The sequence below is a fragment of the Prinia subflava genome, chromosome 8, assembly GCF_021018805.1.
Source record: "Prinia subflava isolate CZ2003 ecotype Zambia chromosome 8, Cam_Psub_1.2, whole genome shotgun sequence".
In the NCBI taxonomy this organism is placed as follows: Eukaryota; Metazoa; Chordata; class Aves; order Passeriformes; family Cisticolidae; genus Prinia; species Prinia subflava.
In genome coordinates, this window is record NC_086254.1 from 17,702,734 (window position 1) to 17,726,665 (window position 23,932).

General features: G+C 57.2%; 1 protein-coding gene across 31 annotated transcripts in view; it reads right to left on the reverse strand.

The window, feature by feature from the left end:
- Positions 1–23,932, reverse strand: part of MAPT (microtubule associated protein tau) — a 40,995-nt gene that overhangs the window by 2,590 nt on the left and 14,473 nt on the right. Inside the window, exons 1-16 of one of the 31 annotated variants that reach the window (XM_063403684.1) lie at positions 22,343–22,470; positions 21,691–21,779; positions 20,346–20,432; positions 19,232–19,318; positions 17,695–17,760; positions 14,538–15,311; positions 12,407–12,453; positions 11,364–11,585; positions 9,884–10,010; positions 9,323–9,373; positions 8,645–8,910; positions 5,604–5,696; positions 5,364–5,456; positions 2,147–2,228; positions 1,861–1,973; positions 272–398 (exon numbers count right to left, since the gene is read on the reverse strand). In XM_063403684.1, the coding sequence (XP_063259754.1) occupies positions 272–398; positions 1,861–1,973; positions 2,147–2,228; positions 5,364–5,456; positions 5,604–5,696; positions 8,645–8,910; positions 9,323–9,373; positions 9,884–10,010; positions 11,364–11,585; positions 12,407–12,453; positions 14,538–15,311; positions 17,695–17,760; positions 19,232–19,318; positions 20,346–20,432; positions 21,691–21,736 (2,281 nt within the window). In that variant the 5' untranslated portion in view covers positions 21,737–21,779; positions 22,343–22,470. Of the gene's footprint in view, positions 1–271; positions 399–1,860; positions 1,974–2,146; positions 2,624–5,232; positions 5,516–5,560; positions 5,697–8,644; positions 8,911–9,322; positions 9,374–9,883; positions 10,011–11,363; positions 11,586–12,406; positions 12,454–14,537; positions 15,312–17,694; positions 17,761–19,231; positions 19,319–20,345; positions 20,433–21,690; positions 21,780–22,342; positions 22,471–23,932 lie in introns of those variants that run through there. The other 30 variants (XM_063403688.1, XM_063403683.1, XR_010081139.1 and 27 more) reach the window with 30 other exon arrangements.

Genomic DNA, 23,932 nt, shown 5'->3' on the forward strand with positions numbered 1-23,932 from the left:
CACTGGGGCACGGCTGCTGAGAGGTGGGAGCAGAGCTCGGAGCAGTGTCCCAGTGTCCCCAGTCCTCGGGCACGTCCCAGGCACCAGAGGGGACAGCAGGACTGGATGCTGCCAGATCCTCCCCAGGCGAGGTTCTGGGTCCCAGAACGCAGAGGGCACAGCCTGGGCTGCTCCCACTCCCCTGGCAGAGAGATGGGGGGCACATGAAGCTTCCCCTTAGCCCAGGAGCCAAACCCCTCTCCCGGTGACCTGGGTCTGCTTTGCTACTTACAGGTGCCCTCCCCAGCCGAGAGCAAGGCTGGGGGCTCCGTGGGGGTGAGCGGCTCCAGCACCAGGGCCTGGAGCCCAGCGGGGTCTGGGCTCGGGGTCCAGCTCTTGTCTTCCTTGCCTTTCTCTCTCTACAGGTGAAGAAACCCACCCAGGGCAGTGGGGGGCAAAAAATGCATCAGCAACAAAAACCATGATCCAAGGAGTGCCAGCCAGAAGGAAAAAGACAAAAAATATAGAGAAGAAATAGAAAAATGGGGAGAAAAAGCTCTGAAAAACAGGGCCATTCACTGACTCATAGAAAGAAGAGTGGCTGCCTTTGGAGCCAGGGGGGAAATCTCTCCAGGAACAGCAAGGGAGAGCACAGGGACTGGGGCAGAGCAGGGAGCACCCGGCTCCGAGGCAGACCCAGCACAGGAACCACAGCCCGAAGAGCTGTGGACTGAGTCCAAATGTGGATCTGTGTGTCACAGAGCAAGGAGGGGCTCAGGGACACAGGAAAGGGGCAGCAGAGCTGCAGCTGGACTCTGTTACAGCCACAACCTCCTCTGGGTTGGGTTTAGGCAGGGGAGGGGCAGCCACCAGGTGAGGAAGGCTGAGGTGGTGATGCCACGGCTGGGTCACAGCCTTGCAGAAAAACTCCCCTGCAGAGGGCAAGTTCTTCAAACTATGGCCCAGTGAATGTGCCAGGATGTGCCAGAGCCACCACTGGAATCACAAAAGCGATGGCAAAGGCTCAGTGAAGCACAGGGGAGGCTGATGCACGTCAGAGAGAAGGGTAAGGAAGTCAAGCGGTCCCACAGTCAGAGGCCAGCTGGAGGTGAGAGCTGGAGCTGCACAGAGAACACGTGGCCAAGAACAAAGTGCCAAAATACAGGAGCTGAAACAGAACCTTCCCCTCCCATTGAGACAAAAGTGCTGCAAAAGCAAGCCAGATGAAAACCACTTTTCCCTGGGGAAGCTGAAGCCTGCGTGTCACCAGGCTGGAGTCTCAGCTCTGTGCTCACCTGATGTCCTCACCCCCCTGCCTGCTGGGGACCTGGTGGCCTTGGAGCCCAGCTGTGGGGCTGTTTTGCTTGGCTAAGACTCACTGAAGTCACCATCAAAGCCTTGGTGGGAGCAGCTCAGCTCAAGGTCAGAACTGCCCTGACCCGAGTGTCTTTTGTCTTTCAATTTCCATCCCCCAAACGCTCCCTCCCTTCCCAGAGCCCTCGGTCAGGAAGGAGAAATCACCTCCTGAAGGGCCAGTTTGCTGCAAAGTCACCTGTTCTAAATAAAGCTGAGCCTTTAATGCTCCACTTTCACTGGGGACCAACCCCCCTGCAGCTCCCCGGTGCCAGCTCTGTGTGACAGCACAGCACAGCCTGCTGATGGTGACACTCGGAAGGTTTGAGACACAAACACAGCTTCAGAGGCAGCAGAAAGAGCAGGAAACCGCAGCAGAGGCTGGCACTGCCTGCGCTCACTGAGGCGGCCACAGGAGGGCACAGAGATCCTGGCAGCAGAGCCACAGCCCTGCCCAGCACGTCCCCTGTGTCCCCTGTGCCAGGCCAGGCCCCCTCACGCCCACAGCCATCCCCAGCGCCCCCCTACCTTTTTATTGCCTCCTCCAGGGACGTGGCTGATGTTATCTAGGGACCCGATTTTCGACTGCACCTTATCTTTGAAGTCCAGTTTCTCAGATTTCACCTCCACCTGGCCACCACCTGCAAGAGAGGAGTGAGAGGTGTGTCAGGACTGGGGGCAGCACCAGCACTCCGGGGCTGGGGGATGCTGCAGTCACTGCCTGCCCTGCCCACAGCCCGGGAGCAGTCACTGCTCCCCATCCCCAGGCCCGGGGGGTACCTGGTTTGTGGTGGATACCTGGCTGGGGAGGTACCTGGTTTGTGGTGGATGTTGCCCAGGGAACCACATTTGGATGTCACATGGCTCAGGTCCACTGGCTTGTAAACGATTTGCACCTGCCCACGGGAGAGAGGAAACCGGGATGAGCTGGTGGCAGCACGGGCAGAGGGGAGGGGAACACAACACACAGCGGCACCTGAGCTGCACTGGAGGGAAAGGACAGCTCAACCCAGCAGGGTTAATTAATGACACCAAGGAAACTCATCAGAAACGGGAGAGCATTAATGCCCGTGTGCAGTAGCCTCTGAACATGTCAGCATGCACGAGATCACCTCTCCACAGAGGGGGGAGCAGAGGCAATTTTAAAGTGCTCGAGTGAGAGAGAAAGTGGAGTGGTAATTAATTAAGATTTGCATACACATCATCCAAAAGGAGGAGATATACCAGAGAGAAAATGTAAAAAAATAAATACCTTTTCTGGTGTAAAACATAAAGCTTATGTCCACAAAAACTGAAAGAACAGAAATGATCAATGTGCACAGAACTTTTAAAAGAGTGACCAAAATATGCATTTCTGAAAAATGCTGTAACGAAAATAAGAGTAAAAAAAAAAAAAAATGCAAAGCAAAGTCTAAATAACTGGAGTTCACATCATAGAAATAAAAATGGCAATTATAAAATATTGAACCACATTTGGTGATACTTGAGCTCTGTTTGGATGAGCTTTGCCCGTGATGCCTCTCAAGGTGGGCTCCAGCCATTCCACAGACCCCCCCCATCCCCAGAGTGCACGGGGTGGTGGCACCAACACGGGGACACGGGACACCCACACAGGGGACACCCACACAGGGACACCCACACAGGGACACCCACACAGGGACACCCACGGGGTCTGCAGGGCCCTGGGACCTGGCACACACACGGCAGCCACGGCAGGAGCAGGAGACAAGGGGGAGGAAGATCCCCTGAAGGCCACAGGTGCCCCTGGAGCCCGGCTGGGCTCAGCGGGGGCTGCTGGAGCTCGTGCAGGGCAGGTGGCATCGCCCACACCTCGAGGCTGCCTCTGGGCACAGCCTGCATTTCCCGGGGAGCATCTGCTGCCCCCCGTGCTCCCCCAGGCCCCGCAGCAGGGGTGAGGCTCTCCCCGAGCCCAGAGGGATGTGCCAGCACCCACGGGAGCTGTGCAGAGGAGCTGACGCCTCCTGCAGCCCCAGAGCAGCACCGAGGCTCCACTGCAGCCTCTGCTCCCGGCTGAGCACCCAGGGCTGCCCCAAAAGCCCCAGGGGAAGGTGCAACCCTGGGCTGGCCCCAACACCCCCACGATGGTCACAGCCCTGAGAACAGCCCTCACCCACCCCGGAGCCAGGAAAAGGAGGAACAGAGGCCCAGCCCCAGAGCCCTGCTGCCCTGCCTTGTCTCCGGTGCTCACGCAGACCAAAGGCACATTTGACAGCAGACAGAGAGGGGGAAAAGCAGCCCCAGGGTCTGGGGCACACCGTGGACACAGACGTGGAGACAGCGCTGGGAAAGTCACACGTTCAAAGCACTGGGGCAGGAGAGGAGCTGGACTCGGTTGGAAAGCAGGAAACACCCAAAAAGGGCAGCTGGTGCCTTTCTAATCTCATCTGTGACCATGAAGGGTCTCAGCAATTCAGGGACCACTGAGACCTGGGACTGGAAGTCCTCCCATTTCCAGAACAAGCAATCAGCAACTGGAACTTCCTGCTCTATTCCCAGTCCCTTTTTTGACAGACAGGACTCTGTCATCCCTTCCCATCCTGCTGGGAAGGACAGAAGGATCCTCCCCATTTTAGCAAGAAAGGAAAAGGGGAACAGAGTTGTTTCAGTGCCAGAGACCTGGGGATCCCACCCCTCAGCAATGCCAACTTCTGCCTAAGGCACCCCCTGGTCAGAGCATCCACGGGCTTAAAAATCCAGGAGCCAGGCCCAGGGAGTGGCAGCTCCCTCTGGAGCGGCGGTGGCTGCGCAGGGGCTGCTGCTGTCGAGGGGGGTTAAGTCCCAGAGGCATTGAAGCCCTGGGGTCTCTTGCTGCCCCTCTCCCAAGGGAGCCCCAGGACAGCCTGGGCAGCCCCACTGCCCCTGCCAGCCTGGCACAGCCCGTGGGGCTTTCAGTTCTGCCAGGACCTGGGGAGGGATCACAACCCCCAGGTGAAAATCCAGGTGATTCCTAACCCAGTGCAGCTGCCCACGGTGTGAGCTGTGGAGGAGGGATGAGCTCATCACAGCCGCAGCACCAACCCCTGCTCCACCACGGCCTGGGCAGCCCGGGCAGGGCAGGACCCCAGAGCAAGGAGGAGGAACAACCCTGGGGCTGCTCCACAGGGTCTGAGCTCTGCAGAGCAGCTCCTCTGGCCTGGGAGGTAACTGCAGTCACACCGGATTTAAGCCAGAGGCTGCAAACACAGCTGTGTCCCTCTGGTCACCTGCCAAGCCTTCTGCAAGGCTCAGTTTCTCAGGGAGGGCATCCACAGAGATCAAAAACAGCCCAAGGAAAATCCATGGGGAACATCTCAGACCAGGACCCACAAACTCCAGTCACACTGTCTGGGGTCTCAGGGATGTGCCTTGCTCGGGCCAGCATCTTTCCTGGACCCGAACTGTCTGCAGCTGTAAATCCACCAACCTCTGTGGAGTTTCTCCAGGTTTCTGGCACAGTAACTGAAAGCTGAGTCTGGTATTTATGTGGGAACAGCTGGAAATGCCAGCATTCAAATCAATTAACTCAACCATACTTCAGGCTCAGCCTCCATGGGCGCTGCTGGACACATCCATTAGCAAGGAGAAACTCAATATTTGCATGGATCATACTTGCCTGATGGGAATGGGCATGTTCACATGTTGGGCAGGATCATGTCCAATTTAACAGCACATTGAGCAATGAGGACTGGGCCTGCTCATAAACCCACACCCATCTCCTGCACCACCGTGTGCCAGAGGCCCCATCCCGCAGACAAGGAGGCTTTCAGCCCTCCAGGCAGTGCAAAGCCCTGGAGTTACTGGGATGGTTTTTTGTTACAGACGTGGTTTGGACACGGGGCAGTTAGTTCTGTCCATGTCAGGCATGTCCAGGACTTGTTAGGGTTCCTTTTTGGGTTAGGGGTGTTAAAAGACAACACGTCCCCAATGGCTATGTGACAGCAGGGTGGCTGCAGATAGCATTGGTGATTAGTGTAACAACATGCCACTAAAATCAGATTATTACAGTGCATTCAAAGTGTGAAGGTACTCACACTGCCTCCGCCCGGGATGTGTTTGATATTATCCTTTGAGCCACACCTGGATTGAACGCTGCTAAAGTCCAGCTTCTTATTAATTATCTGCACCTTTGGTAGCCAGAAAAGAGTCATTGCACGTCACCAATAGCTATCTGATGGCAGGGTCTCTGCAGATAGCATTGGCAGTTTAGTGTACACAACATGCCACTTATAATAAGAACTATTATAGAGCATTGAAAGTGTGAAGGTACTCACACTGCCTCCGCCCGGGATGTGTTTGATATTATCCTTTGAGCCACACTTGGATTGAACGCTGCTAAAGTCCAGCTTCTTATTAATTATCTGCACCTTTAGTAGCCAGAAAAGAGCGTGAGAAACAACGTGACCATCTGCAGCTTGACCATGTGTTACATCCCTAAAACAGGAACCTGCCTTCCAGGGCCAGGATGAAAAGGAAAAGCTCTGCCTTGCTGCACACATTTGTCTGTTCCTGGCTGGAAAGGGAAGATGGAGGTGGGCAGGTTATGGCTCAAGCCTGGATAGGCCTGGGCAGTGATGCAGCCCCAGGTCCCAGGCCACAAACACCAGCCAAAAACCCAGCTCAGCCTGGATCCTTCCCCTGAGCAGAACAGGGACCTTGCTGGGCAGCAAACCCAGGCAGGGCTGAGAGGCTCCAGCAGTGCTCAGCCTCTGCAGAGCCAGGGGAAGGAGGAGGGGAGGAGCTGAGACAGAAATTCCTGCCCAGCTCCAGCTCCCGTGCCAGGCACACCTGGGCAAACAGGTGCCACTGGAGCAGGAGCTGGGAGTCCAGCCCTGGGAGATGGGGAGAGCACCCGAGCTCTGCTCTGCACCGGGCTCACACTGCCTCCACTGCTCCAAGAGAAAGCCAACGCTGCCAGGGAGGCAGCCCTGTCCCAGGGAGGCAGCCCCGTCCCAGGGATGCAGCCCCGTCCCAGGGATGCAGCCCCAGGCCAGGGAGGCAGCCCCATCCCAGGGATGCAGCCCCATCCCAGGGAGGCAGCCCCATCCCAGGGATGCAGCCCCGTCCCAGGGATGCAGCCCCGTCCCAGGGATGCAGCCCAATCCCAGGGAGGCAGCCCCAGGCCAGGGAGGCAGCCCCAGGCCAGGGATGCAGCCCCATCCCAGTTCTGTGGCACAATCCTAAGGAGTCTCTGGTGGGTGGGAGTGAGGTGGGAAGGGCTGGGGCCACCAGGGAACCACAGCCCCAAAGCCTTCCCTGCACTGCTGATTCCTGTGCTCATGAGGCTGGTTCCCCCCAGGGCTGGTTCCCCCCACTGGTGCTGCAGGGAGCTGTGCTGGAGCCACCTCAGGCAGCTCCTCTGACAACCCGAGGGGGGTGAGGACAATCCCTGCTCCCTCCCCACACAGCCCAGAGAGGCTGTGCAGCCCCCACAGGTGTAAATGCAGGTAACAGCCCACAGGTCTGAGCCTGTGAGCAGCACAGCCCTGAGGGGCACCACGAGAGCCCCTGGCAGTGCCACATCCCTGGCACAGACGCTCCTGTGGCCCCGTCCCCAGGGCTGAGCGGGCACTTTGCCTCCATGCCAGCAACCCAAGCCAGCCTGCTCAGCCAGGAGAGCTCCCTGCCATGCCCCGGCTCTCCAGCATCACAGGCACCACGGCTGGCCTGTGCCTCCAGCAGGATTTTCCAAGTTCACATCAACTAATCCCACAAATCAGGCCCCAGCTCTGCCAGACCAGGCTGTGCCAGAGCAGCCCTCGGTGACCCAGCCACAACAGGAGGGCTCAGAGCAGGCAGGAGCACTGGCAGGGACGTGGCCTGGCTGCTCCTGGCCAGTGTGCCCAGGCTTTGCTGGCCCAGGCTGGGGCTCTGGAATCTGCACAGAGAGCAGGCTCCAAACCCATTTCTGACCAGCCTAAAATCAAATGTCTGGGATCAGCCCCTCCTGCTCCAGCTGCAACAATCCAGCTGAGAGCAGCCCCGTGTCCTACAGAGCCCCAGCTGAGCATCCAGCCAGGCTCCCCTGCAAAGAGCAAGGAACTGAGCAAATTCAGCTGCTCTTACTCTTCCAGCAACAACAGAGAAGAAGAGAGGGAAAAAACCAACTCGTAAAAGTTGGATTAAAGAAGAACAAGCAAATAATTTAACAATTTTCCAGTGAACAAGGGTTCCTTCTAAAATCCCTGGAGAACAGGGTTTGTGGGGGTGGGAAGAAAAGCCTGTGCCTTGTGCTAAGTGGGCAGGAGGCTGAGCCCCCCCAAAAGGACACTGTGCTCATGTGCTGCTGTCTCATGACCAAGAGCCCTGCCCAGGCTCCAGAGCCCCCCTGGATCGTGGCACAAAGCCAGTAAATTGCCAGCCACGGTGGAAAATGCCTGGAAAGGCCACGGAAAAGCAGGCTGCCATTACACAGGATGCAGAGGAGCCAGCTCAAAGCCTCCCCCCGTGCCAAAGGGGAGCATTCAGAGCCACCAAGGTACCTGCTCACACAAAATGTCATGCACAGCACTCAGGGAGTGTTTGCTATGGCTCTGCAAGGTCTGGAGCCAGGCAGTGCCACCCCAGGACAGGCAGTGCCACCCCAGGACAGGCAGTGCCACCCCAGGACAGGCCAGTGCCACCCCAGGACAGGCCAGTGCCACCCCCAGGACAGGCAGTGCCACCCCCAGGACAGGCAGTGCCACCCCAGGACAGGCAGTGCCACACCCAGGACAGGCAGTGTCCCCTGCCAGGCTTGCAGAATTTAACCCAGACCCTCATTCCCAAGCACTTGGAGCCCACTTTGCTGCTCATGAAACAACTTTTCTGGGAGTGCAAAGTGTTTGAAAGGACAGAAGTGCCACCAGTTCTGGCCGTGCCACCAGTTCTGGCTGTGCCACCCTGCACTGTGTAGCCAGAAGCAGCTGATGGCACAACACAACCCAAAACCTTGCCAGCAGAGCTGGACCTCAGGGGGAGGGAGACCTTCAGCAGCTCCTGAGGACTGCTGCAGGCACGGTGTGGGATTCAGAGCCAGCCCTGACCCTGCCACTCCTCAGGGCTGCAGCTCAGAACCCGCTGTCCCCACCTGGGCACCTCCAGGGAATGTCACTGCCCCCACAGCCGCTCCTGAGACCCACAGCAGGAGCCCTCCAGGGGACAGCAGAGCTGCACTGAGCCAGGCAGGGAACTCCAGGCCAAGCCCCCAACCCAAAACCTTCCAACACACCAGGGCCAGGCTGGGGCCGTGCCCGGGGCCAGGGAGGTGCTGCAGGGAGGTGCTCCCGCCCCAGCCGTGTGCCAGCCCCGGCCCTGCGGGCAGAGCTGTGTTTACCTTGCCGCCTCCGGGCTGGTGCTTCAGGTTATCGGTGGAGCCGATTTTGGACTTGACGTTTTTGAGGTCGGGCATGGGCGCGGCGGCGGGCGGCGCGCGGGTCTTGGCCGAGGCGGGCGATTTCGGCGGGGTGCGAACCACTGCCACCTTCTTGGGCTCCCTGGCTGGTGGGGTGGGCAGAGAGGGGGTGCGGGAGCGGCTGCCCGGGGTCCCGGGGGAGCCGGGGCTGCTGTAGCCGCTTCTGTCTCCGGACTTGGGCTGCTCACCTGCGGTTTGCACAGAGCACAGCAGGGTCAGCACCCGCCCCGCTCCTGCTGCCCGTGGGGCTGCTCTGCCTCGCCCCAGAGCCCACCCAGCACCCCAGCGCAGGGGGACCGTGGTGGCTGCACTTTCTTCTACTCCGTTTTGAAGGAAAAAACAGTGATTCAAAGGCAATCTCCTAATATCCCAGAAGGAAGATGGTCTCCACTGCCTGGATCGTCAGTAACACTCCCCACCCGAGCGTGGTGTGATGAATTACAGACAAAAGACACTCAGAACCACTTTTCTATTAGAAATTTGGAAGCACTTTCACAAAATTATTCTCTGTAATTAACTAAGGCTGATGGCTGAGCAGCTTAGCACTGTCCCCAGTTTGAAAAGGAAACGAAAGAAGAAAAGAAGACCCTTAAACATCACCTTTCTCAGTCTTTGCTGCTGCAGGAGGTGGTTTTTTCTGCTCCTTTCTGCCTGTTTAGTGAATGAGAAAGATGCTTAAACATAATAAAGCTGGAAAATTAATTGATTTAAGGTTTTATGCGGCTCTGGTTAAGTATGAAATATATGTATATATCCAGTGAAATGCACCATTTTAATGGAAATTCACAATGCCTGATGCTTTCTGGGGTTTTCTTCTCTGAGCATAATGGGCTAATCTCCATTCCTGTAATCGAAGAATTGATCCTCTTGCCCCTGCTCTTTGTGAACAATCATCAGAGAGAAAACGAGTAGATGGATTAAAAAAATGGAGCTGCCTAAATCTTCCGAATTCGAGGAAATCCCACGGGATAAAGCAACTGGCCTCTCCTACACCCTGGAGACTGTCTGACCACAGGGCAGCACCGGGAACGGCCGGATCCAGAGGGAACACCCCTGGCTCTGCACCACGAGCCCCAGGAGAGGGCTGAGCTCTGCCATCAACCCCTGGAAGTGCCCGGCAGCACCACCCAGCCAGCAGCACACGGCTCCCCCGTCACCTACCGGAGCTGGGAGGGGTCTTGGGGGCCGTGGGGGTCTTGGCCGGGATGCGGGTGGCGTTGCTGGAGTTCCTCTGCGCCTGCCCCGCGCGCGCCGCGCCCGTCTTGGAGCCACCCCTCGCCTCCGGGCCCTGGGGACACAGCAGGGACCTCAGGGACAGGCTGCCACCCTCGGGATCAGAGCAGAGACCCTCCTGCTTGTCCCCGGGTGCCCGTTCACTCCTGTGCCACCCCCACAGCCCCTCCTGCGCTGCTGCAGCGGCTGTGCCCTGTCCCAGGCGAGCCCTTGGCTTCAGCTGCACCATCCCCTGCACCCTCACACCTCCTTCAGCCACGCCCCTGTTCTCTACATTCATCCTTTGGTTGCCCCTGTTCTGCTAAAATTTTGTACAGGAGACAAATTAATGCCAGCATCTGTGACTGGCACAGGTGCCCAGAGCAGCTGTGGCTGCCCCTGGATCCCTGGCAGTGTCCCAGGCCAGGCTGGATGGGGTTGGAGCAGCCTGGGACAGTGGGAGGTGTCCCTGCCATGGCAGGGGTGGCACTGGATGAGATTTAAGTCATTTCCTACCCAACCCATTCCAGGATTCTGTGGTTCTGTGGGACCTGCACTCCCTGTGCTTTCCCTCACCATGGGTGTGTTCATTGCCTGAACGTCACAAAGGGGAGAAGCTGCGGGGTCCTGCTCACCCTGCAGGCTCAGCCAGGGCTGTGCTGCACTCCCTGCACTCCCTGCAGGCTCAGCCAGGGCTGTGCTGCACTCCCTGCATTCCCTGCAGGGTTACCCAGGGCTGTGCTGCACTCCCTGCACTCCCTGCAGGGTTACCCAGGGCTGTGCTGCACTCCCTGCATTCCCTGCAGGCTCAGCCAGGGCTGTGCTGCATTCCCTGCACTCCCTGCAGGGTTACCCAGGGGTGTGCTGCATTCCCTGCAGCACCTGCAGGCTCAGCCAGGGCTGTGCTGCACTCCCTGCACTCCCTGCAGGCTCAGCCAGGGCTGTGCTGCACTCCCTGCACTCCCTGCAGGGTTACCCAGGGCTGTGCTGCATTCCCTGCACTCCCTGCAGGCTCAGCCTGGGCTGTGCTGCACTCCCTGCACTCCCTGCAGGGTTACCCAGGGGTGTGCTGCACTCCCTGCAGCACCTGCAGCTCTGCCTGTATCCAAACTCACCTGTGTGAGACACAGACAGAGCTGCAAAGCCAGGGCGGGCACACAGGGCCTGGGCACGACCCAGGGACTCGGGGCACACCCCGGGGGCTCAGGGCACACCCTGGGGGCTCAGGGCACACCCCGGGCGCTCGGGGCACACCCTGCAGCAAGGAGCCCTCGGCTCCTCCAACCCAAACCCGGAGCCGAGCCCGGCTTCCCCCGGGAGGTGCAGGGGGAGCCCATCCCACCCCCCTGTGCAGGGCCAGGGCAGGAGCCAGCCAGGAATGGCAGGAAAGCCTCAGGGCTGCCCTGGCCTCTCTCAGCCGTGCCCTTACCTTGGCCCCGGTGCCCTGCACTGCTCTGGAGGCAGGGGAGGATGCTCTGGAGGCTGCTCTGGAGGCAGGGCTGGGGGCTGCTCTGGAGGCAGGGCTGGGGGCTGCTCTGGAGGCAGGGCTGGGGGCTGCTCTGGAGGCAGGGCTGGGGGCTGCTTTCGGAGGGGCTGCGTGCTGGAGCGGGGGCACAGAGCCAGGCGGGCTGGCAGGGCAAGGTGAGCATCTCTGGGACGTGGAAATGAAATGAAATGAAATGGGAACAAAACCAAAAGAAAATCAGCGTGGAAGGGAAATAAAATGGGATCAGCGACATTAAATAGGGCTAGAAGGTGCAATACAGAGATGGGTGTGGGATGGGGCTGCCAGGGCTGTATACAGAGAAATAACCAATTTCAGTGTTAGAAAATAATTCTATTCCTCGTCTTTAGCTCTTCACCCACTGAATTTCCCCTCAGCTTGTCCACTATCCCACTCAGGCACTAACCAGGATAATGGCCAGCTGAGCTAAACCTCCTCCCAATTACCAGTGTGGCAGACATTGTTTAACTTCTGGAATTTACCCATTATTAAACTCTGTTCCTCACCCAGAACACAACACTTCTTTTTGGGGAGTTGTTCTGTGCAAGCCAGGAGCTGGGTGTGATAATTCTTGTGCATCCCTTCCAACTCAGGATATTCTATGATCTACAAGGCCTAAATTATTTAATGTTTTATCACAGTTATGCATGTCCTCAGTGCAGTTTTGAGTCTGCCCCAAGGTCAGCTGCTGCTTTTCAGTCCTGCGCTGAGAAAATGATTTCTCCATCCTCCCACCCAACCCCCTGAGCCACGTGCTTGATGTGGATTTGGACCAGTTCCTCACCCTCAAAGAACCCCTGGATTGCACCATCCAAGCCCAGGGGAAGGAAGAAAAAATAAAAACACTCTTGAAAACAAATGGAAAAATGGAACATAATGGGAAGGTTTCCTAAGAGGCACAACAGCAGGGCAGGAGAGGAGCCAGGAACAGGGACAGGTGTCACCCCTGGGTCTGGTTTTTAGCTTACCTTGGGTTTCTTTTCATCAGCTTCGGTCCCTTCCTTGTCAACACGACCTGACGGATGGAAACACACAATTACACCTCTTGGGACTGCCACAAACTGCAGAGATGACAACTCACAGCTGGGGGATGCTCCTGTCCCTGCTCTCCCTTAAACTCAACACTGTTCTTAGAAATGCGACAGAGTCACCATTCCTGCAGAAATCCTGCCCCCACTGCACAAACACATTCCTTCTGTGTTAGCAGCTGCTCCTGGGTTAGTCAGCACTGGGGACCAGACACACCAGGCAGGTTTGTGAGAGCATTTCACCCAGATTTCCACCCAGCCCCTGCAGGATCCTCCAGCTCAGGACAGAAAGTTCCTTCCACCCTCCACACGAGTCTGTGAAACACCCGCTTGTTCTAAGGATTGTACAAACAGAGACTCGAGCTGGAGGGAGCCCCAGTCCAGCAGCACTGTGATCTCATTCAGGGGTTGTTCAGCTGCCCTTGCAAAGCACTTTTATCCCTGGCTGTTGTTAATTCCCATCTCTCTTGACAGGCTGCTCTCTGCCTCCCAGCACGGTGCCCCTTCCACCTGGGTCAGTCTAATTAGGAGATTAGAAATGGGGAGGAGATAAAGTTTGTACTACAAGGCACTCATAACAAAGCCCCTTTCCCCCATCTTCAGCTAATTGGGAGGAGAAGCTGCTGATATTCCCCCCAGTGTTGGGAAACTTGTCCTGGGGGATCAGCCCTTTCCTGTGACATGGACAATGCTGTTAATCCAGCTCTGACCCATCCCAGAGCTGCTGGATGCACCACCCCTCCCAAATTCAGTTCAACTGCACACTGGAGCAAGGCTGGAGCCAAACAGCCACCAAGCACCTCTGTCTTTGAAGGGAAAAACCATTAAATAATTAAACTTCTCCTACTGGTTCAGAAGCTGGCTGGCTCTGGGCAGTGCATCCCCACCCCGCTGTGGTTCCAGGCTCCAGTGCAAGCCATGCCAGAGCCCTGCAGCACACGAGCGAAGCTTCCCACTGCCGACCCCAGAGGGAAGCACAGAAATATGTTATGAGCTTTAGCTCCAGTGGAAAAAGCTCCATCAACAATTTCTTTGTGAGCCCCGAGCAGCATTCCCTGGCTAACGGGAGCAGCCAAGCCAGCCTCTGGAATGAGCACCTGGGGGAAAAGGCAGAGCTTCCCCCAGGACGTGCCCTGGAGAGCCAGAGCTGAGGTACAACACGGTGAGACAGCAGCAGTGTCCTGCTGCCCTGGCTGCTCATCACAGCTCACAGCACCGCCTGCCTCCAGCCACTGAGCTGGGCCCCTGCGACGTTCCTGAACCCAGGAGAGGTGGAAAAGAGGAAGGAGAGGTCTGAGGGATGCTCGTGCATCTCGTGGTGAGCCCACACCTTTCCCTGAGGCTGCCCTCCCAGCCCAGCCCAGCCCCACACGCTGTTCAGGTGCCTCCAGACAGGCAGGCAGCTCCTGCTGAACCCCCAAAGCCAGCTGGGACACCCAGGGACACCCCATCCCGAGCTGGGGTGGCAGCAGATGCTTTGGAAGAGCAAGGGACATGCCTGGCAGTGGGAAAAGGGGAAAAGGTCCTGCTGGCTGCAGACCGTGCCTCCAGCAGCAGCCACGGCGGATAGGGAAGGGGAAAGTACAAGAAACAGGATCAATGTGGGGGCTTTTCCATGGTTAGACCTGCCACCCCTGCCTTTTTCCTGCTCCCTCCTCTTCAGGAAAGCCAATTCCAAGAGTTATTGGATCAGACATGCAAACCAGATGGCACGAGTCCTGCCGGAACGAGCCGCACACGCCGGGCGAGCGCCGCCACCGCCGCGTCCAGCCCGTCCTCGTCCTCTCTGGGAAGGTGCCAGGTGGGATTTGAGGCACCCACCCAACAGATCCGAGGAAATCAAAGCAAAAACAGGTGAAAAGAAGCATTAGGGGCACGCCAGCACCATGCAAGGGACGCAGAACCGCAGCGCAAGGGTCTGGCAATCCCGTCCAGGATTAAATGAAGAGGGAGGGCAGGGGGAGCAGCAGCGCTGCGGGTCTGTCACAGCACAGGTCCAGGCCATGTCCAAGCAGCAGGAGTCGAGGTGGCTGCAAGCTGCAGCCTTGCTGGGAGCCAGGGCAGCACACACCTTTGAGCAGAGGGACGCGGCTGCCCTTGTCCGCAGCCTTCCTCCGCGGCGTCTGCCGGCCCCCCGCATCCTGCGCCTCCTCCAAAGGAGCCTCTTTGTCCTTCACGTCACCTTCCTCCTCAGCAGGCAGTCTGGCTGTTCCCAGCACGGGGCCAGACTCTCCTCCCTCCTTGGCCTCAGCCTCTTTTTGGGATGTGCTTCCAGAAGGTTCTGACAGGCCTGGAGCTCCTTCTCCCCCCGGCAGCCGCCGCGTCTCCTCCTGGTCCTGTCCGGCTCCGTGTGGCTCAGCCTCACCCAGAGGTGCCTCTCCTGGGCTGTCTCTGGGGACACCTCTGGACTTCTCCTCCCCATCACGTTCTTCACGAATCTTCTGGGCTGGACCCGAGCCCTTTTCATGCCCTGGAGAAAGGCGCTGCTGCCCAGGGGAGGGCAGGCCCTGTGCGGAGGCCTCATCAACGTCCCGGTCCTCGTCTCTGTCCCGCCCGGAATCTTCTTTTACCGGGGCACACGGGGGTCCCTCCTTGTGGCCACCCCCTGCTCCTGGCAGGCCCTCGGTGACAGCCTGGCCCCGCAGCTCGCCCGCCCCGCAGCCCTGGTACATGTCCAGGGGGATGGGGATGGTGACCTCGATCCTGGTGGGAGCCTTGGCGTCCTCCCGGGGCAGCGGCGGCCGCTGGAGCCCCGGGCCCCGCTCCGGGCCCTGGCTGGAGCTTTGTGCTGCCTCTCCCAGGCGCTCCCCAGGGCCGGGCTGGAGCTGTGGGGAGCTCGGCTCGCCTGGAGTTGAAGACGTGGGGTGTGAAGCAGGGGCAAGAAATTAGCACAGGCATGTCAAACATCAGGAAAGGTGAGAGATTCAGGGCTTGACTGGAAAGGGAGAGATAAGAGCAAGCCCCACCCCGCCCCACTGAGCAGACAACTCGCTCCTGCAGTGGCTTCTGCCTTTAAAGAAACTCTGATCCCCACGGAATCAGGAACAGCCACGGATGTGGGAGACCAGATTCCTGCCTGGAGCTGGCTCGGGGATGGCCGGGTTCACCCTGCACTCCATGAGCTGGTTTAGCTGTAGAGGTTTCCAGAAGCCAAGAACATTCCCATTTTCCCAAACACCACCACTGCAATATCAGACTGCTGGTCAGTGCCCACCTCTCCCTGCCCCTGCCTGAGCAAGCCCTGTCCTCCTTCCTGACCTCCCTGACCCTGCTGGCCTCGCCTCCCCTCGGGTGTTCAGGCACACCCAGCACTGCCTGAGAGCTCAAACCACCTCTGCTGTGCCCTCTGAGCATTCCCCGTGCCCAGGAGCTGGGGAAGGGCCCTCCTGTGACATGCCAGAGCAGGGGAAGGACCGTGGGGAAGAACGTGGCTGCAGCCACAGGGCCACAGCAATTTGGGACCCACTGAGGCTCCTGGGAGCCCCAGTGCTGCTGCTCTGCCATCATTTGGGCTGAGGGACATTGGAGCCCCAGAACCCGAGGCCACAGAGACAAAGATATGTCCGTTTCTCTTTTCTTTTTTGGTGTGTGTGTGTAAAAGAGGGGATTCTGTTCTGTCACTGTTCTGTGCATGACAGACCTTCACAATTCCAGGCAACAACTGCTGCATGAAGCCAGATCTTCTAACTGAGCTGGAGCTTTTCTTTGGAAATCCCTTCAGCTGAAGGAAGGATGCCCTGAGCAATGGAGAATTCACCTGGACACGGGTACCTTGCTTTAGAGTCAACCAGCCCAGTAAGAATGTGCCTCTGGTATTATGGATATTATGGACTGGTTCAGCTTCAAGGACTCTTGGGTCTCTCTGAGCACTGATCAGGTAAAGAGCCTGAATCAGCCCTGAGATCATGACTGTGGCTTTGGCAGATGAACAAACAAGACTAAAACAAGCAAAGATGAAGTCAAGACCGGCTTGGTCTTTCCCCAGTGTCCTCCCCATTTTCAGAGAATATCCCAGTTCAGTGAAAGAACCATAGAAAGACCTCGTATGTGACAGCTGAAATATCCCAGGACAAGGCAGAAAGGGCAAAATCTGGTGAGAAACAGCACTAAAACCAGGGCAGAGAGAAGAGAGAACTTCAATCCCCTCCACTAAAAATCCTGATGTCTTTTTTACAGTGGTGCCACTATTTCATATATAGAAGAGCTGACAGTCCAAAAACCACTGGCCAGGCAAGTAGAGGTTTTATTCTAATTGCAGGGAGCAGAGTGCACAGAATTGTGCTCATCTGTGTGTGGAAAGCAACAACAACCTGAATTCTGCCCTGAGCCGAGAAGGCAAAACCTATTTACTTCTGTAAAAGACATGGATGCCTAAATGCACTAATGGAGCCATGAGGAGGAAAGACACTGCTCAACTGGAGGGATTTGTGATGTTTACTGCACAGGAAACTGCTTCACCAAATGGCTTTTCACTCAGATTTGAAACAGGACACTCAGTCAGTGCTGTGGTGTACGGTGCAGGCAGGACAGAAACATCACGGGGGGTCTCAGCCCCTAAGTCTGCCCACGGAATTAACCCAGCACTGGGGGCTTTGGGAAAACCAATTTTCCATCAAGGCTGAACTGACGAGAGTCAAGAGAAGCTCTCCATGGTCCCTGGATAATTTTCAGCCCCTAAGCAGACACATAATTTATGCTGTGAGATCATTTGCTGCCCACTGTGTCTGGCTTTGTCACTCACATCCCCAAGACTGGATGAGAAGAAAAGTCCCTTAATGTTGAAGTCAGGGTATGAGTGAGTGGGTTTGAGTCCTGGTTTACATTAGAAAGACACACTAATTAAACTAATTAAACAGTTTGTGGGTTTCATGTGTGACAGGCAGGGCCTGCAGTGCCTCTGTGCAGTCTGGGCAGTTCCTCTGGCCTCAGCACGTCCCAGCTCTGTCCATCAGCCTGGAGAACAGCCTGGGTTTGCAGCTGGACAAACAGGCACCGTGACTTCGGCCATATGAGAGGGAAACCTGGTGCATGAGGAGCTGCAGCTCCCTGGGATGAGTATTTTGGAACACACCAGGTGTGTACGGCCCTCCTCTGCCAGGAACAGGGGGAACTGCACAGCTGCTGGGCAGGGCAGGGCATTTCCCCTCAGCACAAAGTTCCCAAGCCACCAGCAACCATTGGCACACGAGGGCACAACAGCTGGCCCCAGAGAGGGACAATTCACCCACCTTGGGTGGCATCTCCTGCAGCGTGGTCCTCCAGGTTGGGAGTGGCTCCTACGCCCGCCTCTTCAGCTGCTCCCAGGCCGGGGAAAGAAACAGGGAAAAACATGATCAAAAGAGGAGTTAAGTGTCAGCACTGCCTGGAGAATGAATTCACCTCCCTGCTGGGGCTGCCCAGCAGAATGGGCAGGATCTCTGCTGCACCACGAGCAGGGCAGCAGCAGAGAGGACATCTCCCCACACTGATGATGGACCTGGGTACGTTCAGCACAGGCTGAGCAGACCAGGGGAGAGTTCCACCAACTTCAGCACCCCAAATGGCAGGTTAGTGCAAGCTCTTCCAGGCAGAAAACAGGCTGTGAAGGAGCAAGGAAACTTGTGGATTTGTATCCTTCTTCTACCCCCACCTGGCCTTTACACGGCCAGCAGCACCATGAATGTCTCTTACCTGACATTCTCACCTTCTTGGTGTCTGTGACCAACCTGTGAACCCTGCCAAGGCTGTGTGAGACCAGTAATTCCAAGCCTGACACAAATCTAGAGAAACCCTGAACTCCAGGACTACTGGTACCTCAGAGAAGCAAGGTTTTCCTCACAGTGATGATGGTTTGTCTCCATCAGCATTTTTCCACTTTATTCTAGGACTACTTTCAAACTAGCTTAAACAACTATATTTGTATGCCACAGTTCTCCAGTCAAACTAGGACTTCTTCTGTTTCCCCCACTTTCTTCCAAGCAGTTCAGGACACGCTGGCTCCCTGGCACAGTCAGATCTTGCACCAGAGCCCCGTGTTTCAGCCCAGGGCTCCACCAGCAGCCCAGGGACTGGATGCAGCACAGAAATTTCACTGCTGTGAGCTCGTTTCAGTGTTTGGCACTGGCAGAAGCCCTTTTCTACCCGCTGCTTTTCTCAGGTCCTGCCTGATGCTTCCAGGGAAAGCCACTGGCAATGGCACAGGGGACACGTCCTCATTTTTCGCGCACAGACCTGCCCCCCCAGATCGTGCTCTCTCACACACAGCACTGCCACAGTCGATCCCTGTCTGCCTCTGAAAGGCCCCATCCTTCCCTGGAAAACAGGCCCAGGTGCAGTCACTGCCCACAGGGCATTCAGGCTGAATTAGCCACTTCACTTCCCCTGCATTATCCCTAAAAGCTCTGCTGCAGTGGCCTGGTTTTCACCTGCCACTCCAAAGACACCCGCGAGGGCTGGGCAGAGCCCGAGCCTGCAGGACAGGCCCCGAGGGGCTGCCAGGGCAGGAACAGCCCGGAGCTGCAGGTGGGAGCCTGGGGGTGGGAGCCAAAGCCACCCCAGAGGCACCAGGAAGAAGGATTGTCAGATGTGGAGACAGGAAGAGAGAAGAAAAGGCTGCGAGTTTCCCCCAGGATGGGGAAGGCAAGAGGAAGCTCTAAGCGAGGAATTATTTGGAGAAGAAGGAACCAGGAGCAAGGTCCCTGTGGGAGGCTCCGTGGTGCTGCCTCACAGCACCGACCAGTCCAGCTCTCTGCTCTGTCTGCAGCAAGAGATGAAGCTGCCCCTCACCTGTGGTTCCTTCTGGGATCTCCCCGTGCTGTTCCACACCACCCTGATCCTCGTGGTCTCCTTCCTCCACTAAAGGTGCTGTGGCATCTGAAAAACAACAGGGCTTTCACACAGCTGCTGAGAGGCAAAGCCCTCTGGAGGCCAGGACGTGCCTGAAGAGCTCACAGGAGCACTCAGCTCCCTCCCTAGAGCCAGGGCAGCTGGTGGAGGCAACGACTGAGCAGGACACAACAAAGCCAGGACCACAGGGACACCGAGAGCTGTCCCCCTGCCACGCCATGTGCCACAGCGTGCTCCCTACGCTTCTGAAGGCTTTTTGTCCAAAAATCCACCACTAAAGGCACAGCACAGCAACCCTGCCTGGAGACACGGCTGGTCTGGAGCAGCACAGAACACCCCAGTGGGGCTGCCCCGTGCTCTGGGACAGGGAGACACCTGAGGGGTGTCTGCCCCTACCAGAGGGGTGTCTGCTCAAGCTGGCAGTCCCAGTCCAGCTGGAAAGCAGGATAATGTCCCCTCCTGCACCACATGGGTTTTATGTCCTGATTTCTTGAGGCGCTTTCCCGACAGCCACTCAGCCCACGCCTCCAGCGGGACAGGGCTGGGGCTGCTCAGCATCTCTGCCCACCCTTCCTGCCTTTCAGAACAGCTCTGCAAGATAAAGCCTCTACCTCGAGTCTCCAAAGGCAGATTCTTGGGATCAAAGCAGCCAGAGGAACGCAAAAAGTGAAGATAATTACCACAGTGAACGAGTCTCTAGACCACTCTGGAACCAGAGCCTCTCTGCCCACCAGGCATTCAGGACCTGGGAGCACAGCGACACAAACCTGTCACACAGCACAGGCTGCACTGCCAGGACCTTGCAGTGCCCCTGTAAGGTCTGCAGGAAACAAACCACAGGCAGCTTCCTGAGGTGTAATGAACAATTCACCTTTCTGCTTTCCAGCCCATCTGCACCTCCAGAGCTGCAGCACAGCCCACACCAGTGATGGGACTGACAAAGAGGTTCCTCCTCCTGAGAAACCCCAGCAGGACACGGCACGGGGAGCCTGTGGCGAGGTTCACCACGCCCCATCCACCACGGTCCCACAGCAGAAAGTCAAAGAGCTCCCACCTTCCGTAGTTGGGGTGCTCTTAGCGTCAGATGTTTCAGAAACAGGCTCATCCGATCCATCATCGACTGGTATCTGAAGGGGATAGCCTGGAAAACATTCAAATACTTACAACAAGTCCTTGGCTATGAACTGGGGCCTGGGGTTACCAACTCTGATTGCCCAGAGCCACAGCAGCACGCAGCTGCAGCTGCAGAGTAAAAACCACCTGAGCTAAAAGCAAGCAAAGCGTGAAAATGCCAACCAAAAGCACCAGTGTCACCACCAAAAGGAACAAACAGAAACCCATCAGCAAAAGAAAAGCCCAGTGAACCGGGCAGGCAGAAACAGCAAAGCATGGCACAAGCAGGCAAGGAGACCTCAGCAACGTAAGGAGGAAAGATGAGCAGCTTCAGAGCCACTGTTGTCCTCTCCCTCCCAGGACTGCAAACCAGCCCGAGCTTGTAACGGGGCTGGTGCAGGACAACATCCCGTGCCAAGAAAGAGGCAAAAGTCTTCTGGAAGAGCAGGGCAAGAGGCACAAGTCTCCCCTCAGCAAGGGTGTGGGCAAATCAAATAATGAGAGCTGGAGAAGCTGTTTTGGAAGAGAAGAAGCGAAGTCCCTGGGATGCTGTGAGGTGTGGAACGGGCTGAGAGGAGCTGCCGGACCGCAACGCCGCAGAGCCCGGATGAACAGAGGCTGTGGGCTCCCTCCAGGACAGAGGCCACCCATTTATCTGGCCTAAGAGGTGTCCAAAGCACCTCAAGAAAAGGGAATTAGGATGATGTTTACATGGAGCAGAGCCGGGAGTGAGTCCCAGCAGGTTTGCTGGCGCTGCGTGGGTTTCCAAGCTCAGTCGTGGAGCACGGTGGAATGAGAAAGGAAAAGCTTCTGGGGAAATGCAGGTCTGAAATATGGTGAGGAAGACTCTGGCATGGCCCCCACTCCCAGAGCTCTCTGCTGAGCTGTCCCCAGGTCCCTGTGCAGGTGAGGAAAGCAGGCAGCAAGCAGCACCCTTGAGCTGTGACCCCAAATGAAAACTGTGCTGTGTTTTCATAGCAAACTGAGGAGTGAACACGAGCACACGCTGGCAAAGCTGCAGCAGTGATGGCCCCAGTCTGACACCAGGGGTTGTTCTGCCCGTGCTGGACAGTGAGATCCACCAGCAGCATTCTCCTGTGGCTGTGAGTGCTGGAGCATCCTGGGGGCTCCCTGTGGTGCCCTGGCTGCAGCCAGCTGTCCCAGAGTGTCCTTCCACACACACAGACCCTGTCCCCAGGACCCCTCACACCACCACGCTGTCCCTGTCCCTGCTCAGCCCAGCCAGGGGCCAGGCAGGTCCTTCAGCACCTCCTGGACCTGCTCACCTGAGGAGAAGTGTTTTTCCTGGCCAGGAGCGTGATCCTCCATCATGGTGGTGTCCTGAGGCTGCTCTGCCACCTCTCAGCAAAGGTACCTGAAAAGGAGAGGGAAAACCAACACCCATCAGGCCAAACCTGACACAACAGGAGCGAGGGGAAGGCCTGGTCATTCCTGCACAAGCAAAAGCGTGTGCCAGTCACTGCATCCCCACCACAAACACAGAGGCAACTCCTGCCAGCTGCCCTCAAATTCCACGGGTATTTAAGATGTCCCAAGGAAAAGAACCATCCTAGGGCAGCCAGGACCCTGCTCTGACGCAGTTTTGTCCCAGGAGATCCCTGTGAGCAGCAGGCTAAGTGCTGACTGACCCCTGGGGCACGCTCCCAACTCTGCATTTCCCAGTTTAACCAGTCTCCCAAGAGATGCATTTGCTGGTGAGGTGGGAAGGGATCCTTCCACCCCTGTGGATACACCACAAGACACTCATCACAAAAGCCACCAGAAGTGACACATGGGGGGAAACCAGGACAATCCAGAGATGGGGTTTAGACCCCTGGAGAAGAGGGTCTCACTCAGTCGTGGCTGTGAGGGGACAGCACAGTTTGCTTTAACCCCAGACCCTCCCTGCAGAGCACAGCACAGCAGAAAGTGCCAAACCTTTGTTTTTCCAAACTGCATCGATCTGCAGAGGGAAATGAAGCCCCCAAGAGCCACGGTGTGCAGGGCCTGCCCTCTGTGCTGGGTGCACCACAGAGCTCTCAGCTGCCTCCTAAGAGCTGACACAATTCCAGCCACTGGCAGTGATTAATAATCAGCTATTAGTGTGATCACACGTTTGCCATGACCAATCCTGCAGCGGAGCTCAGGTTACCAGCAGCAAGGAGGAAACTTGTGGGTTTGTGTGCTGGCAGTAAATTATCTGCATGTATGGAACCACACAAGAGAAACTCCAGGGCCAGTAACCAGATCTCTCACCCAGCTTTTTCAAGCCTTAGCAAGATGACTCTGCAATTTAATTACTGCCTTAGACAGCTACAAAGCCATCTGACAGGACTGGAGAACCAAGGAAGCTGGAGAAATTGCACTGGAATGAAATCACCCATAAAAATGGAGGTAGAAAATAGGAAAGAATTAAGTATCTAATTTTTGCTCTGATTGGTGGGCCCTAATTATTTGGACATATGGCTGCCTTCCTCCCAGTGCTCCAAGGATCATATTGATTATATCCAGGCCTCATCTGGCTCATGTTTGATATTATTTACTGCATTGAAATACTAAAATACAGTATTAACCTAGTGCAGGGGTCACCAAAGCAAGCTAGGCACAAAGATGGGTGTAAAATGACAGAGATGTGTGACCCCTGCCCCAGACACACACGTGGGACTGGGCACAGCAGCTTTCCCAAGGCACTGCCCTGTCTGTGGCTCTGCTGTGCTGCCTCCCTCCCCTGCCTCCTCTCCTCCCTCCCTCCCTCCCAGGTGATTTTTGGACAAGAGCAGTCAAGTGTCTCCCTGCACTGAGTCCTTCCTCGCCTCTGACAACACAGGGGAACATCCAGAGGGGGCTCCTTGTCGAGGAGAGTCCCCCACAGGGAAGACCCGGCCCCTCTCCTGGCCATGCAGGGCTGCAGCCCTTGCACTTCTCCCGGCCATGCAGGGCTGCAGCCCTGGCCCCTCTCCCGGCCATGCAGGGCTGCAGCCCTTGCACTTCTCCTGGCATGCAGGGCTGCAGCCCTGGCCCTTCTCCTGACCATGCAGGGCTGCAGCCCTGGCCCCTCTCCCAGCCATGCAGGGCTGCAGCCCTTAAACTTCTCCCAGCCATGCAGGGCTGCAGCCCTTAAACTTCTCCCAGCCATGCAGGGCTGCAGCCCTGGCTCTCTCCTGGCCATGCAGGGCTGCAGCCCTGGCTCTCTCCTGGCCCTGCAGGGCTGCAGCCCTTGCACTTCTCCCAGCCATGCAGGGCTGCAGCCCTGGCTCTCTCCTGGCATGCAGGGCTGCAGCCCTGGCTCTCTCCTGGCATGCAGGGCTGCAGCCCCGGCGCTGCAGCGGTGCCGTGATTCAGCAGAGGCTGCAGGCACTGCTTGCCCTGGCCAGGGCTCCCCAGCACAAAGGCAGGGCCAGGGCTGTGCAGGGGGCTGGGGGTGCTGTTCCCTGCCTGTGCTGCTCAGGGACAGGCAGGGCCAGCCCCCACTCCCCCCACGCTGCAGCTCGGGGGCTCGGGAGGATGCAGACATTAATTTTTCAGAGA